Raw genomic sequence first — 16,665 nt, 5'->3', positions numbered from 1 at the left:
CTCCCTGCCGCGTCGCTGGCTCCAAAAGTCCGGTTTTTCCTCCCGCCCTCCGTCCTCCCTCCCAGAAGCTGAGCGCTGGAGCAGCAGGTCCGCAGCTGCGGAGCCCTGGGCGTTCCCTGCCCGGGGTCCCTTCTCCGTCCCCGCCGCGTGTGGCCCCTTGCACACCGCGTCCCTCCCCTGGTGGGGACAGTGCCCAGCGGGAAGGGCAAGGACAAGGACAAGAGGGGTGTCCCTGACACCTGAGCGTCTCCCCCGCCATGCCACCCCACGGAGGGGTGTTTGTGGGTCTCTCGATGCTGCTGGCCCTCAGTCTGTCCCAGAGCCCCCCAGGGTGGGCCACTCTTGCCTTTGTCTTCGATGTCACCGGCTCCATGTACGACGACCTGGTGCAGGTGATGGACGGGGCCTCGCGCATCCTGGAGCGGACGCTCAGCAGGAGCACGAAGCCCATCAGCAACTATGCCCTGGTGCCCTTCCATGACCCAGGTACGTCCGGGACAGGGTGAGGGTGTGTCCTGCCGGGGATGGGGCTGTGGAGAGCTGGGCTGTGGTTCTGGCTGGGGCTGGGTCTGAAGTATGCACTTCACAAGTGCTTGCACTGCTCCTTCTCCTTGTTTTTAATGCCCCGGTGAGTGCTGTGGTGGGGATGGCATCTTAACAGCTGGGAGCTGGGCTGGGGTTCCTGTCCCCAAGCCACCCTGTGGGTACAGGATGGGCTATTTCCACCGTATTAATCCCAGGGGTGCTGACACTTTGTTGTGGGTGGCTCTTCCCCATCCATCGTGCTCTAAATTCCCAGGAGTAATAATGGTGGGTATTTCTGTCCAAGGCCACAACGTGCTTCCAGGTCACCTCAGTAAAAACACCACTTGCTTTCAGGCTTTGGTAACTTGCTGTGATACCAGAATAACTTCCCCTGCCCCTGATTTTGTCTTCTTTCTGTGCACACCCACAAAAGGGCAACTGCTCCCCAAAAGAGCCCTGGCCTTCTACAAGGAGAATGAGACCCAAGCTTTATTTTCAGCAGAAACACTGAGTTGATTGAAAACCATTGGAGCCAGACAGGGAAGGAGGCAGAGGCAGTGAATTGATTCCTGCATTGCTTTGCTGGGAGCCTCCCCCAGTAGAAAAGGGCACTGGGTTTGCAGCTCAGCCTGGCTGGGACCACCCAGCGTGTCGGGAGAAATTCCCGGGCATAGGAATAGTTTGCTGAAGTGGTCACAGTATGGGCACAGGGGCTGATCTGCCCAAACCCTCTTCTCTCCTGGTGCCAAGCCAGGGTAGATGCTGCACCCTGGGTACCACAGGTGTTTGAGCCAGGGCAGGTGCCAGGAGTGCTGGCAGTGTGGGTGGTGTTGGAAGGAGCTGGGGTCAGGGGGCTGAGGTGGTGGTGTCCCTGTGCTTGCAGAGGTGGGACCTGTCACCCTCACCACGGATCCCCAGCTCTTCCAGCAGCGCCTAAGGGAGCTCCATGTCCAGGTAGGCACCTGGGGGCAAGCCTGGCACTGCAGGGTGGTGGGTTCTGAGAGTGATCCCCTCATCCCCAAGTGTGATGGGGGTTCAGGCTGAGCCAGACAGGCTGGGGGCTGCACACAGGGTGGGAGTGGAAAGGATGGGTAATGTTGATACTGTGCCCCAGAGTCCTGCAACAGGGCAGAGAATTCCCAGTCCACAGCTCTTGTCCCTGATGGAGATGCTGTTCCCAGGAGAGTTTGCACAGATTTTCCGTGGAACCAAAAATCTCCTCTTCTAGAACCGTTGCTTGATAATTGAGTTTTTAATTTCTGACTTTTTTTGTTTTCTTCTTTAATTATTTTGTCTGTTTTCTGCCAGCTGAAATGTTCCCTGGGATCTTAATCCTGCTTTATCCATCCCCACTCTTGCCCTGCCTCCTGTGAATTGCTAAATCCCTGTGATGTTTCCCTTCGGATGCAGCTGTTTTGGCAGGAGGTGTAACGCTGAGGCTGCAGATGGTTTCCCAGCCCTTTGGGGTGCCAAGCCCTGGGAAAGTGGGAGCTGGTCCTCTCTGTGCCAGGAGGCTTCCCTGGGGTGGCTGTCTCTGCAGCTGCAGGGGCGGGCACAAATGTGCCCACTAAAGGTATCTGTGGGAAACCACTAGCTTCTATGAGCGTGGATCCCCAAAGGGGTGCTTTAATTAGCATCATTAATGAGGCAGGGCCGGGTCTGTGCTATCCTGAGTGTCCCTGCAGCTCCATCCTGCTGACTCCAGAAAAACGGGGTAGTTCCCCCCAGTGAGCATCCCCTGGGTGGGATCCTGCCGGGAGCTGAGCACTGGGTGCTCGGTGCCACGTCCCCTGGCTGTGTCCCTCAGGGCGGGGGGGACTGCCCGGAGATGAGCGTGGGAGCCATCAGGGTGGCCGTGGAGATCTCGCATCCCGGCTCCTTCATTTACGTCTTCTCGGATGCTCGGGCCAAGGACTACGAGCAGCAGGAGGAGCTGCTGCGGCTGCTGCAGCACAAGCAGAGCCAGGTGAGCAGCCCTGGTGCAGCACCACATCAGTGAGACGCAGCGGTAAAACCCCTGGGCTGGGGGAATTGTGCACCCCCGAGCCTATTCGATGTGCTGGGGTGCCAGCTGTGCCCCCTCCCGTGGGGGGTGGGATGTCACGGGTCCCTTGCTGTGGCAGGTGGTGTTTGTGCTGACGGGGGACTGCGGGGACAGGAGCCACCCCGGGTACCGCGTGTACGAGCGCATCGCTGCCACCAGCTCCGGGCAGATCTTCCACCTGGACAAGCAGCAGGTGACAGAGGTGAGTGGGGACACCTGGCCCCTTGTGCTGAAGTGAGGCCATGCCTGTCAGTGAGGGAAGATGCAGGTTTAATCCCCCTCTGCCTCCCTCCAGGTGCTGAAGTGGGTGGAAGAGGCCATCCAGGCTTCCAAGGTCCACCTCCTGTCCACAGACCATGAGGAGGGTGGGGAGAACACATGGCAGGTCCCCTTTGATCCCAGCCTGAAGGAAGTCACCATCTCCCTGAGTGGCCCTGCGCCATGGATCAAGGTCCGGGATCCTGCAGGTAGGAGTCCAGGGGAGAGAGACAACAAGGGGGAGGTGATGCTTTGCCCCCCAGAAAGACCTCAGGTGAAGACAAGCAGGAAGGGGTTCACCAAACCCTGCCCTAAACCTCAAATGAAAAGGTGATGAGCTACAAAGCCCTCAGTAAACACCAGCACATCTCCCTGCTCCCCTCCCAGGCTGGCTTTGCCTCTGGCTTTGCCTCTGGCTTTGAGGGTTTTCCCTGCTGCCCTGGCTGTGAGCTGTGATGGGCTCGGCACTGCCCTGAGCCCTGAGGGAGGCGACTCCTGTCTGCTGTAGAAACCAGGGAATAGACCAGGGTTTCCCATCTGGGACATTCACTTACTGTTACAGGAAAGGTCCTGGAGAAAGGCCGAGGTCTGAAGGAACTGCTCAGCATCCCCAACTCAGCCATGGTGGTGGCTCTGGAGCCCTACGAGCCAGGGACGTGGCTGGTCACGGTAGGCTGCTGGCAGACCTGCACATCCTCTGCCTTCCCTGATGGATATTTAGCTTGCCAGGCTTTTCTAGGTGTGGACTTTCCCCATCCCTCTCGGGCCAGGCAGAGGATGTGTGAGCAGGCTGAAAAGGGGCCGGCTGCAACCTCTCCCTTCCCATCTCCTCTCCCTTCCCCTGCCCTCAGCACTCGGCTCTCAATCTGATTCCAGACCCGCAGCAGTGGCCGCCACTCGTTGAGGATCACGGGCATCAGCAATGTGAATTTTCAAGCCAGCTTCTCCAGCCAGCCGGAATTTGACAGCAGCCAGCCCGGGGAGCGGCCGGTGCAGGGTGAGGGTGGTGCTGCCCGGGGGGGGCGGATGCTCCATCTGGGCGTTTTGCAGCCGGGAATGTGGTTGGTGTTTTGTTCTCTCCCTGCTTTCCAGGTCTGCCCATCTCTGTGCTGGTGAACTGCAGCGGTCTGAGGCCGCCTGGGCGCCTGCAAGAGATCGAGCTCTTCAACACCTCGGGCCACGTCCTGCTCTCGCTGCCTGCCCAGCCCCTCTTCAACTCCTCTTCCTCCGGCTCCACCGCGCAGCTCTGGGTGGCTTCGCCGCTCTGGGTCCCCCCGGGTGACTTTCTGCTGAAGGTGAAGGGTGAAGATGCCCAGGGTCACCCCCTGCACCGCCTCTCAGGGGTCACCTACACCAGCGTGGTCCCTGGTGAGTGCAACCTGCGGGTGCTGAGCAGGAACCAGAGGCTCCAGCAGTGCCCCTGCTTTGGTTTCTTCTTGGTCATCCTGCTTCCCAGTGAGTTTCCAAGAGTGCTGTACATCTGCACGTCCCCAAATCCTTCCAGGTCTACCTAAAGTGAACATCTCCAGCAACATCCAGGCTTACAACCGTGAGCCACAGCTCATCTCCTGCTCTGCATGGAGTGACATCCCTTTCCATCTGCAGCTCAGCCGTGGCAGGATGAAGCTCAGGGAAGGGCAGCTCTTCAGGTGAGCCTCTGGAATGGCCCAGTGAGCCCCAGGTCCCTGAGCTGTGCCAGCTGAGGAGGTGCTGTGTGCTGGGTGGGTGCCTTCAGGTTCTGAGCATACCAAGATGAAAATTCCATGGCACAAGTCTGCAGTAATTAGGGATGCACCTCTTTGCCTGACTCAGACGAAAAAAAAGTCCGAATGGAGTAGGACTAGTAGGATGGTGGCATGGCAGTCCCAAGGTGAGAGTGATCCATATTTTCATGTCTCTCTCTTTGTAGGATTTCAGGGAACATCAGCTGGTTGATCCCTGCAGTGTCCAAGAGTGATGAAGGCTTTTATGAGTGCACTGCCACGAGCAAGGTCGGAGTGACCCGGGCTCGTGCCTACGTCTCTGTCTCAGGTGGGGGCTGCTCGTGCCAGGCCCTAGAGCCCTTTCCATGTCTGTGGCTGGGCACGGGCTCCTTTCACCCAGGCATCCCATGTTTGTAGAGCCCCCACCACGTCTCATCGCCCCGGGCAACATCACGGCTTCACCGGGCCAAGACGTGGTCATGTCCTGCGTGGTTCTGGGGGATGTGCCCTACAACCTGACCTGGAGCTGGGATGGGAAGGCAGCACAGCCAGGGGACGGCCGGACCCGGCTGCTGCAGAACCATTCTCTGGAGATCAGCCCCGTGCAGCCAGGGGATGGGGGCCTGTACGAGTGTGTGGCACAGAGTGCCCATGGCACTGCCACCGCCTCCCTCTGGCTCTTCATCCAGGGTAGGCTCTTCATCTTTGCCCCTGTGTGGGACCCTGGCCTGGGGGATATTTTGCTGCCCTGTGGGAGGGTGGTGAATGGCACCCAAGGGCTGAGTCCTGCTCCAACCCCGTGCAGAGGCTCCATGGGTGAAGGTGGACCCCAGCCCGCAGCGTTTCCGCAGGGGCCAGGAGCTGCGGCTGAACTGCACGGCCGGGGGCCACCCCCAGCCCCACAGCACCTGGAAGCGCTGGGGCTGGGCACTGCAGCAGGATGAGAGGTAACCCCTGGGGACCCAGGAGCCTCCATCCTGCCTGTCCCACAGGGATGGTGCTCCCCTTGCAGGGATGAACGAGCTGAGGGAGGGAGGCTTGGGGCTGCCTTAGCTCTGGAAAGAGGGAGGCATTGCAGTATCCCAGCCCATGCTCCTGAGATGCTTGCCGTGCTGCTGGCCTTAATTTCCTATATTTATTTTTAAGCTGTCCTGCCTTATCCAGGTCACTGTCGCCACTTTGCACACCTGGTGTGAGCTCAAGCCTCAAAATACTCCTTGTACTTCCCCTTAATTTCTTCTGCTTTTTGCCTTTCAACTCCTGCCTGTGTCAGGCTGTGAGTGCCAGAGTTGACTTTGGGGAAGGCTTTTGGACTTTTGAGATGAAAAAGCCCAATTCTCGGTGATTTTCCCTGGTTCAAAGGAAAGTCCTTCCTTGCAGCAGCTGACTCTAAGTGCTGACCCACATCCACCACATGCCCAGCATGGCCTGAAACCTGCTCATTTTTATCAACACATTTTCCATCATCCCTGTTTTCTCAGGGCTCATTTCTCCCTTTCTCTCCCATTTGCTGCAGGGTTTTCAGGGATGCTGAGGGTACCTTGCACATCAGGTCTGCTGTACCAGAGGATGCAGGGAATTACAGCTGCTATGCCAGCAGCACACTGGGCTGGGATGAGCAGGGGATCACCCTGGAGTTCACTGGTACCTGCTCCCTGGCAGCACACTGGGAACGGGGCTGTGTGTGATGGAGAGTGCTGGGATCGGCACACTGGGAATGGGGCTGTGTGTGATGGAGGGTGGTGGGGGACGGCTCCCAGGGCTCTGGGGTCCCCTCGGGTTGGATAGCACCGCACCCAGCACAGCAGAGTGACCAAAGACATCTCTCCCCATGGCACAGAACCTCCTGCCATCCTGGCAGTGACGCCCAGCCTGAAGGTGCTGGTGGGAGAGGATGTCACCCTGGAGTGCTGGGTTTCGGGGGCACCCCCACCGCACGTCGTGTGGTACAAAGGTGAGACCGGGAGCAAGCGCTGCAGGGACGTCACACGCGGTGTGTGACATCAGGAGGGACCCACGGAGGCACGGGGGGTGCTGACGTGGGGGTCTCGGGGCAGGCGAGCAGGTGATGGCGACATTCCCGGCGGGCACGCAGCGGGCGGTGCTGCGGCTGCAGGCGGCGCGGGAGGAGGACGCGGGGCACTACGGCTGCCGGGCTGGCACCGCCTTCGACAGCACCGAGCTGCACGTGGGCTGTAAGTCCTGCTGTGCCTGCACAGTGCTCGGGCCTGTGCCAATGCTCTCCTTCCTGGCTCAGCTCCCCTTTGCTGCTTTCCGAGCCTCCCGGGTTTCCCAGCAGGGAGGTGTCAGTGCTTGGTACAAACAGGAGGAAGCCTGGGAGGATTTCCAAGATTTGGGAAGGTGCAGGAGGTTCAACAAGTGGGAAAAGACAAGACAAAAAAGTTGTTATTGCACAGGGACATGAGGGATGCAACTGGGGATGCAAAGTGCATTCAGTGGGATTAGGCAGAGGTGAGAGCTTTTGTGTGTCTGAAAAACTTTTGCTGGAGGCAGAAGGGATGAAAGAGCATGAGGAGGAGGGAAGGCTCTGTGTTGAGGGCAGTACGGTTTAAAGCAGTTAAAGATGGGAAAGTGCAAGTTATTTTGCTGAGCCAGGGATTGATGAGTCTAACTGGAATAGATGGAAACTGCAACGGCTCTGACAGCTTTGGAAAAACACCAAATGCTTTAAGTCAGTCTTGTAACTTGTCAGAGCACCTGGCTCATCAGTTTTTCAGCCTCATCCCTTCTCCAGGTTCAGCTGTGGGGAAGCTGGACCTGCCTGAGCCCTTTCTCTGCTGCTCTCTCTTCCAGCTGCCCCTCACTTTCCTGAGCCCCTGGGTGACGTGGAGGTCAAGGTTGGGGACAGAGTGAGCCTGCTGTGCCGTGTGGAGGGATCTCCCCTGCCACAGGTCACCTGGTCCCGGCAGGATGGGAAGCCCGTGGTGGGCTGGCAGGGACCACAGGATGTTTCCAGCCAGCTGGAGGCTGCCCAGCTCCTCGTTGAGAGTAAGAGCTGAGTGTGCACACATTTATTTGTATTTTTAACTTGTGCAAGCTTAACTGTGCAGTAACAGCCTGCAAGCCTCCAGCTCTGAGGGGCCTGTCCCCACTGGAGATGGTGGTGGGGCAGGAGAGGGTGGTCTCCACCCTGGAGCTTGCTCAGGGCTCGCCAGCCCCACCAGGCTGAGGCTTCTCCCCACTGTGCTCCAGGTGCCTCACTGGATGACCAAGCCATCTACATCTGTGAAGCCCAGAATGAGTTTGGGAAAATCCAGGCAGAAGTGAAGCTCACAGTCACAGGACAGGGTTTGTTTTTCTGTGTTTTGGTCGGTGAATCGATCCCAGCTGTGCTGGCAGGGAGTGAGTGGCAAACCAGAGCAGCTGTCTCTGGTCCTGAGCTGGTGGCCACTGTGAATGCTCAGCAACCCCAGGGCAGGGTTTGGGCAATGCCTTTCCAAGCCCTCTTTGGCATCATATACTGACATGAGCCGGAACTGCAGTGAATATCCCCAAATTCCTGGGGGAGTGGGACTGGAACTGGCTTATGCTGAGCCGGGATCCAGACCTTGGACGAAAGGTGATCTAGGTCTTTTCTCCTGGCTGTTCCTGGCCAGTTTATCACCGATTAATACTGGTTCCCTTTGCCCTCTTTCAAGCAGCCCCAGAAATAGCTCTTGCATCCCCCGTGGTCCGTGTGCTCCCAGGCCAGCCCGTGTCCCTGCCCTGTGTGATCCTGGCTGGGAGCCCATTCCCAGCCCGCCGCTGGCTGAAGGATGGGCAGATGGTGAGACTCCCATGCTGCTGGGATGGTGGGTGGGGCGTGGACACCTACCCTCTGATGGGACTTCACTGCAGGATGGGCCCCTTTTCACCCTTGGGGTGAAAGCTGCTGATGAAAGAATCCAGTGGAGCATTTGTGTTGGGAAGGCAACGTGTCTATCTCCACATCAGGATGTTGCTCAAGGATTCATTTCTGGATGTGCCCCAAAGGTGCAGGGATATATTGGTGTTTGACCCTGCCATCTGTCCTGCTTTCTGCTCTCTGCCCAAGTCCAGGTAGCCCCAGGTGACCGCTATTCCATCCGGGCTGATGGCAGCCTGCACGTGGACCAGGCATCACTGGGGGATGCAGGGACATTCACCTGTGAGGTGACCAACGCCCTCGGCTCACACAGGCAGGACATGTCCCTGGTCATCCACGGTGAGTGACAGGGAGCTGGGTGTCCCTGCCCTGCAGTGACACGGGGCAGGTGCTCTCTGTGCTGGATGTGGCCCTGGCCATGCAGGATGAGGGGCTTCTCTTCCTTCCCAGTTCCTCCCAGCATCGAGCCTGGCCCTGTTCTGGTCACTGCCACCGAGGGAGCGGCTGTCACCCTGCAGTGCAATGCCACCGGTGTCCCCCCTCCTACTGTCACCTGGACAAAGGTAGGTGACAGGGACAGGTGGCTGCTGTGCCCCTGCCAGGCTGGGGCCACCCTCGGGTTCAGGGTAATGTGTTTGAAGGGAGTGTGGCTCTCCAGTGTGGCTGTGGCTGCCTAGGGAGGTGACACTAACTGCCCTGGGAATTTGAGACCAGGACATGGCTTGCTCTGGTGTGTCCAGGGCTCTCCTTGCCTTTGGGATGTTCAGCTCTTGGGAGAATCCCTGCCTTCCTCCCTCCCCTTTTCTCTGTAGGGCACAGAGCCCGTTTCACTGAGCCCACACTACCAACTTGACCCCAATGGGACCCTCCTGATCCCTTCATCATCCCCTGGAGATGCTGGCACCTACTTCTGCACAGCCACCAATGCAGCAGGATTCTCCAGCCGGGAGATGCAGCTCTCCATCAGCAGTGAGTGCTCAGGACAGCTCCAGAGGGGACTGGCAGGGAGAGAATGACCTGGGAACACTCCTGGCCTCCTTGGAGCACTAATCCAGGTGCCAGATGGGTTTGCAGGATGGGTTTGTGGGGCACCTGAAGTGTCCCTGCACCATCTGTGCTCCCTCTCTGTCCAGCAAAGCCCAGGATCAGCGTGAATGGATCACAGGCATCAGACCCTGTCACTGTCCTGGCTGTGCTGGGGCAGGAGACCACCCTGCCCTGCGAGGTCCAAGGATATCCCCCTCCCCTGGTGGTGTGGAGCCGGGAGCCCCAGCCCTTGCCTCTCGCCACCACGAGGTAAGGAGGGTCGTGGGTGCTGTGGACTGTGATGTCCTGGGATTTTGTGTCTCTTCAGAGGGATGTCAGGTCCACGAAGGGACTCAGCTGCTTGGCAGGGAGATGTGAAGGACACTCCTGGCATCCTGTGGCCAATGCTCAGTGTGGGAGCTGAGGCAGCTGAGCAGTACTGCATTAGCTCTGCTCTCCTTGGAGAGCACCAGGCTTTTTTTCCATCTTCCAAACATCTGCTGGGCCCAAGCAGCTGCTTCCAATCATTCATGTGCCTACCCTGGACACAGGGCTGGGGTTGGGAAGGAAAGGCAGCGCCAGTGCAGCTCCTCACCCTGCTCTCTGTCTGCCTTGGTGCACATTCCTGCCTTGTGCTATCACAAGGTCAAGGATGTGCCTGGGGATGGCGGATCCCTGTGGGAAGTGTTGGACCAGGGGTTGATGCTTCTTGGGATGAGGTTTGGCACAAACACAGTTTTTAGCCCAGCAGTGGCTTTGTCTGCACTGGGATGTGGGGTTTTAGGCCAGTTTTGTTCCAGTGAGTGACTTCTGTTGATGGTGTTGAGGCTGATGACAGCCGTGAGACTGTCATTTAATGTGATTTGATGGGTGAGGATAAACACATAGCCAACCATCTCCACGCTATCTGGTGTCTTGGTCTTCCAATGTTTTCTCCATATGTTAGCACCATGTTGGAAGGGACCCCCTAAAGTCACGGGCCTCAGTCTTGGGGTTAAACCCTTCTTTCCACGTACCTGAGGACTGCTGTGGCCTGGAGAAGCAGGAAGGTCTCTTGGTTTTGCTCTTCTTGGGGGATGTATTGCCTTGTTGTTTGTGTCTGATTTGCCATGGTTGTTCCTGGCTGACCTGTGCTGCTCCCCACATCTCAGCTGGTTTGTCTGTGCTGGGTGATTTATGGGAGCACACGAGGAGGAATCTGCAGCCGTGGGCTGAGATGATGTTATGTCTGTGGAGCACAGATGAGGCTGGGAATGAGAGCATGGCCAGCTCCAGCTGCAGGGACTGTGCTCTGGGGGGACCCTTGTCCTCCCTCATCCCTCTGGGCTCATGTGCTGAGCTCGTGCAGGGGCTGAGCAAGGGGGATTTGCCCCATGGGCAGCTGTGCCACCTTCTTTGAATAGGAAGTGGCCATGGTGACCTCCTCTTGGCTGTCCCAAGGTGATGGTGAGCTCTCAGCCCTTAGCTCCTGCCCAGGGTTAGGTGATGGATGACATGGCTGTTTCTCCCATCCAGCTTTTCTGTTCCTCCTCCCTCAAGGTACAGTGTCCTCCCTTCAGGATCCCTCCACCTGGCCGAGCCCCAGGTGACAGACACGGGCCTGTACACCTGCACGGCCACCAACGCTGCAGGGAACGCCTCACTCAGCTACAGCCTGCACGTCCAAGGTTCAGACACCCTCCCTGGGCTCCGTGTGCCTCTGGGGTCCTGCACCCTCCAAACCCTTGGCTGCTCTCACGTCCCTGTGCCAGGATCTGAGGGTGGTCCCAGCCTGAGGTCCCCTCTCCCCCCAGCTCCCCCCCAGCTGTGGATTGGTGATGGGGAAAGACACCTGGCAGCTGTTGCCAACACCTCCCTGAGGATTCAGTGCCACGCCACGGGCATCCCCCCACCCCAGATCCAGTGAGTGCTGCAGAGTGCTGGGTGCTCCCTGTGTTCCCAGGATGGGTGGTAGGGGCCTCTGGCTTGGGGTGTCCCTTAGGGTGGGAGGCATCCATTCCTTCTCCTTGTCTCTCGTGTCCTCTGCTCAACAATCCTCTGTTGGCACTGCCAGCCCCATTCCAGGTACAAGGGGACAGTCCTTGCTGCCAGCAGCACACCCTTCACCCTGTTGGTGTGCAGAGACAGGGTGTGGGTGGTGGCAGACAGACCAAGGACTCGCTGCCTGTCCCCTTCCTCACAGGTGGCTGAAGGATGGGCACCCGCTGGATGGGCAGGAGGGTGTGCTGCTGTCCGAGGACGGTGGCACTCTGCTGGTCACCCGAGTGGGGCTTGGTCACCAAGGGCTCTACATCTGCCAGGGCAGCAACTGGGCAGGGCTGGCCCAGGCAGAGGTGCAGGTTTCAGTGCATGGTGAGCACAGCATCTGGGGTGAGACCTGCTGTCCATCCCATGTGTTGGGAAGAACGTGGCTGCCCAAAGGGGTGGGAGTTCTTGGCCCAGATTTTTGGGAGGTGCAGGGTCACTGGCTTGAGCCCTTGGAATCTTGTTCTTGGTCAATGAAGCTGAGAGCTGATGGCTCCACAGTAAATCCTTGACTGGTGCTTCCTGCTGGAGGGCTCTCCCCCAGCCCCATTTCCCCTCCACCAGCAGGATGTGACTCTGAAGGTGCCAGGTGAGAAACCAGGCAGGGAATGGAGATCCCTGCCTGGGAAGGATTAATTTCTCATTGGGGCAGGGACCAAACCTGCGGGGTGCCTTGGGGAGCAGTGCTGGTACCAGGGGGTGATGTGGGGAGTGGGGGCCGAGCTGGGGATCCTGGCTGCTGCTCTGCCAGGGCTCGGTGTGTGCTGAGAGCCAGGTTCACAGCCTGGCTGTGCCCAGGGCCCTGCACTGTGGTGGCTGCAGGCAGTCCAGGTCACACAGAGCCCATGACAGCGGGTGCTGGGTTGCAGTGCCCCCAAACATCGAACCCAGCGTGGTGGATCTGGCCATCCCCGAGAACAGCATGGCATCCCTGGAATGCCTGGCCTCGGGGCTGCCTGCTCCTGGTGAGTCCATCCTGTCCCTCAGCTCTTGCTCCTGAATCCCTGGGGTTTTTCCTGGCTGAGGAGGGCAGCAGCATTGCTCCCCTCAGCTCAGCTCTCTGCTTCCCTCCAGACATCACCTGGTACAAGGGGCAGGAGCAGCTCTGGCCCGGGGCAGGACTGACCCTGTCCAGGGATGGGAAGCTCCTGCAGATCCCCCGTGCCCGACTCTCCCATGCCGGCAGCTATCGCTGCGTGGCCTCCAACGGGGCCGGTGTGGCTGAGCTCTGGTACAGCCTGCAGGTCACTGGTGAGTGCACCTGTGGGTTCCTCAGAGACGGGGGCTTCCCCCCTGGAATATCTCGTGTGGGTGTGGGATCAGTGGGGTTGCCCCAGCCCTCAGGATACATCCCTGGATGATGGCCCTAGCAGACTCCTGTCCTCTGCTTCATTTGCAATTCCAGTCATGCAATCCCCTGTGTTAATCCCAAATGATGTCCTGGAGAGGATGGGTGGGTACTGCCAGGTCTCCATTACAGGATCACCTACCCACCCGTCCCTTTTGCACCCTGTGTCCGGGTGACATTTCTGTTCCCCTGGACTCGATGGAGTCAGTGGTGACTCCTGGGCTGCTGCCGAGACAGGCACTGGACGCTTTTTCTCACTTGATCCAAGCATCCCTGCAGCTTCCCAGACCACTCAGCCTGTCCACAGCACTGGGGGCTGAGCCAGGCTCTGGCTTTTCTCAGGGATGCTCTAGGCCAGTTGGTGGAAGTCCTGCAGGCAGGTGGCCAGGGAGTGGAGAAGATCCAGTTCTCCTGCTCTGGGCTTGTTCCTGCAGTCTCTTCCCAGGGAAATGTTTGCACGTCTGCCGTCCTGGCTTGGGTGGATTGTTTGGGTTCTGCTGTTTTTGTTTTTCAAGGGTTTCTGGGTGTTGGAGCTTTTCTTCTCCAAACTGATATCCCTCATGGGAAGGAGTTACCATTTTCTAGCCAGCTGTATTTATGAGCAGCTGAGAACATCATCCGATAATGGAAAGAGTTGGGTAACCTTCAATGAGCAGGGCTGCCTAATAAGGCTGTGTCTGGCCAAGCTGACCTTGGCCTGCTTGTGGCATGCTTGGTCATCCTCTGCTGTTGGCCACGTGCAATTAAAAGCATCCCTTGCTTGGCTGGAGAGACAAGATTATTGTTTCCACATGAAGCCAGGGCAGGGGAATGTCTCTGGGCTTTTTGTGGCACCCAGCAGGGCTGCAGGGGGTGTGTATCCAGCAGGATGGAGCTCCTGGGAGGAGCTGCCCTTCTCCTCTTGTCCAGTGCCATCCATGAGCTGCTCCTCTCACCCCTGCAGTGCCTCCATCCTTCTCCTCGCCAGAGCCCGAGGCTGTGTCTGTGCTAGAGGGACAATCTGTCCAGCTGGCCTGCGAGTGCCATGGGATCCCCCTGCCCTCCCTGAGCTGGTGGAAGGACGGTAGGGCCCTGTTCCTCAGCCTCATCTCTCCCCACGTGGGTTCACCCAGCCTTGGGCTCCTTGGAGCAAGGAGCGCTTTTTGTTGAGCAGCATCCAACTTCTGGCTGGGAATTTGTCCTGCTGGGAGCCTGAGGGGAAACTGCTGTCCCCTTCCCTGGGCAGGTGAGCCCCTCTCCACCCAGGCAGGGAGCCCAAAGCTGGTGTCCCCAGGAGGGAGCGTGGTGTACATGGAGAAGGTCCAGCTGCTGGACCAGGGGACGTACATCTGCGAGTGCAGGAACTCTGCTGGCAGCAGCAGCAAGGAGCATCACCTGGAGGTGCACGGTGAGCATGGGGGACCAGAGGCCTGTGGGGGTGCGTGGAGGTGCTGTGACTTCTCTCCACGCAAGGTCCAGCTGGACCCAAAAGCCATTGCCTGGTGCCTTGGATATTTTGGAAGGGATGCTGCTACCCGAGTCAGCTTTGACCCTCCACACGTGCATGGCTGAGGGAGTGGCTGCACATCCCCTCCATCCTCTGTCCCTCTGCCCACAGCACTGCCAAGGGTCCAGAGTAGCAGCAACGCCCTGAGGAAGGTTTCTGTCATCGAGGGTGGCGAGACAGTTCTGGAGTGCGAGGCCATGGGGACACCAGCACCGTGGGTGACGTGGGTGAAGGACGGGCAGCCCCTGGCTGCTGGGGACAGGCTCCTGCTTACAGAGCAAGGGAGGCGGCTGCACATCCCCAGGGCAGAGGTGGCCCATGCAGGACACTACACTTGCCTGGTCACCAGTGCAGAGGGGCAGGAGCAGAGGGAGTTTGATGTTGTGGTGCATGGTAAGGACACGGGATGGGGCTGGTGGCTGGGGGTGGATGCAGGCAGGATGAGGAGGGTGGTGATGTGGAGTAACTGGATGTGGAGCAGATGTGGGACAAACCAGCATGTAGCAGGTCTCAGGGTCAGCAGGGTATGCTTCAGGAATAGCTGTAGAACTGTGTCCATCAGGCAGGAGTTTCTTTCCAGAGCCATCACAGCAGATCCCCTCATATAAAGTCCTCTACTACCCAAGGACTTGGGCAAACCTCATGGGTCAAGGTCACTTGAGTTATAAAAGGTCTGAGGTGGCTCAGCCTGTGTGGCCATCCCAGTGTGACACCCGTAAGCCTCAGGTGTTCAGGTAAGTGGCATGCACTTGCTGTGGGTCACCTGTCCCATGACACCTTTAAAGTCACCATCTCCAGGGGATGCTAATGGTCCTTCTGGATTCGTATTCTAAAGCTGTGCAAAGCAAGGTGGGAAAAAACAGGTTCACCCAGTTGTCCCCTCTTTGCTTCACTCCTTTGATGCCCTGACTGCTTTGCAAATGGATGTCCATCATTTTCTGCATCCCCAGTTCCTCCTGAGTTCATTCAAGGGTCAGGACTGACAACCAATGTCAGCGTTTCCCTGCAAGGATCCCTGACACTGACCTGCGAGGCCACTGGCATTCCCCAGCCCACCATCACCTGGTTCTGGGATGGCTCTCCTGTCACCCCCAGCGAGCACACACACTTGCTTTCAGGTCAGCTGGCTGCTGTGAGAGATGAGCACTTTGGGAACGTGTTTTGCCCCAACACTGATGAGCTCAAACTCATGGTGGAGCTACAGCCCCACAGGAGCACTGTTGGGATGTGCTGGTACCTGAGTCACAGCCCTGAGACCTCTCTGCTCTGTGCTTCCAGGGGGCTGGCTGCTGAGGCTCACCCATGCACGAGCCCACGATGGTGGTCACTATTCCTGCCTGGCCAGCAACATAGCTGGGGAGGCCAGGAGGCATTTCTATGTGCAGGTCCTAGGTAAGGAGGAGTCTTCTGTCTGCTGCAGGATTCCCAGTGGGGTTTCAGAGCTCCACCCTTGCAGGAACAGACATGAGTTAAGACTGGACATGCTGGGTGTGCTGGAGTCCTTAGGATGTGAGCTCAGAGGCCAAGCTGGCCAGCTGCTAAATCCCTGGGGGCTTGTGTTCCCAGTTCCTCCCCACATTGAGAAGGCGGGTGAAGAACACACCTTCAGAGTGCCCGAGGGTCACCCTGTCACCTGGTCCTGCCTGGCTTCAGGTGAGCATCGAGTGGGAGATGGGGCTCGGGGACAGACCTGAGTCTCTCTCTGGGGTGTGGAGCAAGTGGATGGCACCAGTCAGAGACATGGAAACAGCTGAAATGGGCTGCAGGGCTCTTTTGGGGTGGTTCCTGGCTTTGCAGTTGTTCTGTCCGGGAAGCGCTGGGGAGGGGACGCCCACGTGGGGAGCTTGTTCCACAATGTAAGCTCCAATCTTTCCCAAATGGATCTGAAATTCTTCTCATCTCATTTCTCCTTTAGTGATGGGAATAATTAATCACCTCCCACTCAGGACAGTTCTCTTTCTTCTTGCTGGCTCATCCAGCAGCTTCAAAAATCCTGATCCAGATCATGATAATTCTGATTTGGGATGATGTTCCTGCTTTCCAGAAAAGCTCTGACAGTGATCCCAGCCAGGCCGTGTTCACACATGGAAAAACTTCACACAAAGGCCAAACTCTGCTTTCCATTCCTCCCAGGCAACCCACAACCTAAGATCACCTGGCTGAAAGACAACCACCCTCTCCCTGGCACCTTCTCCATCTCCCCTGATGGCTCCTTGTTCCACATCCCCCAAGCCTCCCTGGCCCATGCTGGTCGTTACTCCTGTGTGGCCTCCAGCTCTGTGGGAAATCAGACCAAGCACTACCTGCTGGATGTTTTGGGTATGAGATGCCTTTGGATGGAGGTGTGAGCAGACTTAGTGGGTTTTAATGGCATGTCCCAGGTAG

General features: G+C 58.2%; 1 protein-coding gene across 1 annotated transcript in view; it reads left to right on the top strand.

Moving 5' to 3' along the window:
• Positions 1-257: 257 nt before the first annotated feature.
• Positions 258-16,665, top strand: part of HMCN2 (hemicentin 2) — a 32,179-nt gene continuing 15,771 nt past the window's right edge. The window contains exons 1-34 of the mRNA XM_088177695.1: positions 258-486; positions 1,409-1,479; positions 2,333-2,491; positions 2,649-2,771; positions 2,865-3,036; positions 3,390-3,496; positions 3,704-3,824; positions 3,920-4,195; positions 4,332-4,476; positions 4,737-4,858; positions 4,948-5,220; positions 5,336-5,477; positions 6,047-6,174; positions 6,371-6,484; positions 6,588-6,725; positions 7,345-7,539; positions 7,744-7,839; positions 8,190-8,317; positions 8,590-8,734; positions 8,846-8,958; positions 9,208-9,364; positions 9,529-9,691; positions 10,961-11,088; positions 11,215-11,323; positions 11,475-11,773; positions 12,316-12,411; positions 12,521-12,697; positions 13,738-13,857; positions 14,020-14,181; positions 14,392-14,673; positions 15,186-15,398; positions 15,559-15,672; positions 15,847-15,933; positions 16,414-16,599. Coding sequence (XP_088033821.1) covers positions 258-486; positions 1,409-1,479; positions 2,333-2,491; positions 2,649-2,771; positions 2,865-3,036; positions 3,390-3,496; positions 3,704-3,824; positions 3,920-4,195; positions 4,332-4,476; positions 4,737-4,858; positions 4,948-5,220; positions 5,336-5,477; positions 6,047-6,174; positions 6,371-6,484; positions 6,588-6,725; positions 7,345-7,539; positions 7,744-7,839; positions 8,190-8,317; positions 8,590-8,734; positions 8,846-8,958; positions 9,208-9,364; positions 9,529-9,691; positions 10,961-11,088; positions 11,215-11,323; positions 11,475-11,773; positions 12,316-12,411; positions 12,521-12,697; positions 13,738-13,857; positions 14,020-14,181; positions 14,392-14,673; positions 15,186-15,398; positions 15,559-15,672; positions 15,847-15,933; positions 16,414-16,599 — 5,290 coding nt within the window. The remainder of the gene's footprint in view (positions 487-1,408; positions 1,480-2,332; positions 2,492-2,648; positions 2,772-2,864; positions 3,037-3,389; positions 3,497-3,703; positions 3,825-3,919; positions 4,196-4,331; positions 4,477-4,736; positions 4,859-4,947; positions 5,221-5,335; positions 5,478-6,046; positions 6,175-6,370; positions 6,485-6,587; positions 6,726-7,344; positions 7,540-7,743; positions 7,840-8,189; positions 8,318-8,589; positions 8,735-8,845; positions 8,959-9,207; positions 9,365-9,528; positions 9,692-10,960; positions 11,089-11,214; positions 11,324-11,474; positions 11,774-12,315; positions 12,412-12,520; positions 12,698-13,737; positions 13,858-14,019; positions 14,182-14,391; positions 14,674-15,185; positions 15,399-15,558; positions 15,673-15,846; positions 15,934-16,413; positions 16,600-16,665) is intronic.

The sequence above is a fragment of the Sturnus vulgaris genome, chromosome 22, assembly GCF_052056855.1.
Source record: "Sturnus vulgaris isolate bStuVul1 chromosome 22, bStuVul1.hap1, whole genome shotgun sequence".
Lineage (NCBI taxonomy): Eukaryota > Metazoa > Chordata > Aves > Passeriformes > Sturnidae > Sturnus > Sturnus vulgaris.
The sequence above is the reverse complement of the archived record's forward strand: the minus strand, read 5'-3'. Positions and strand labels throughout refer to the sequence as shown.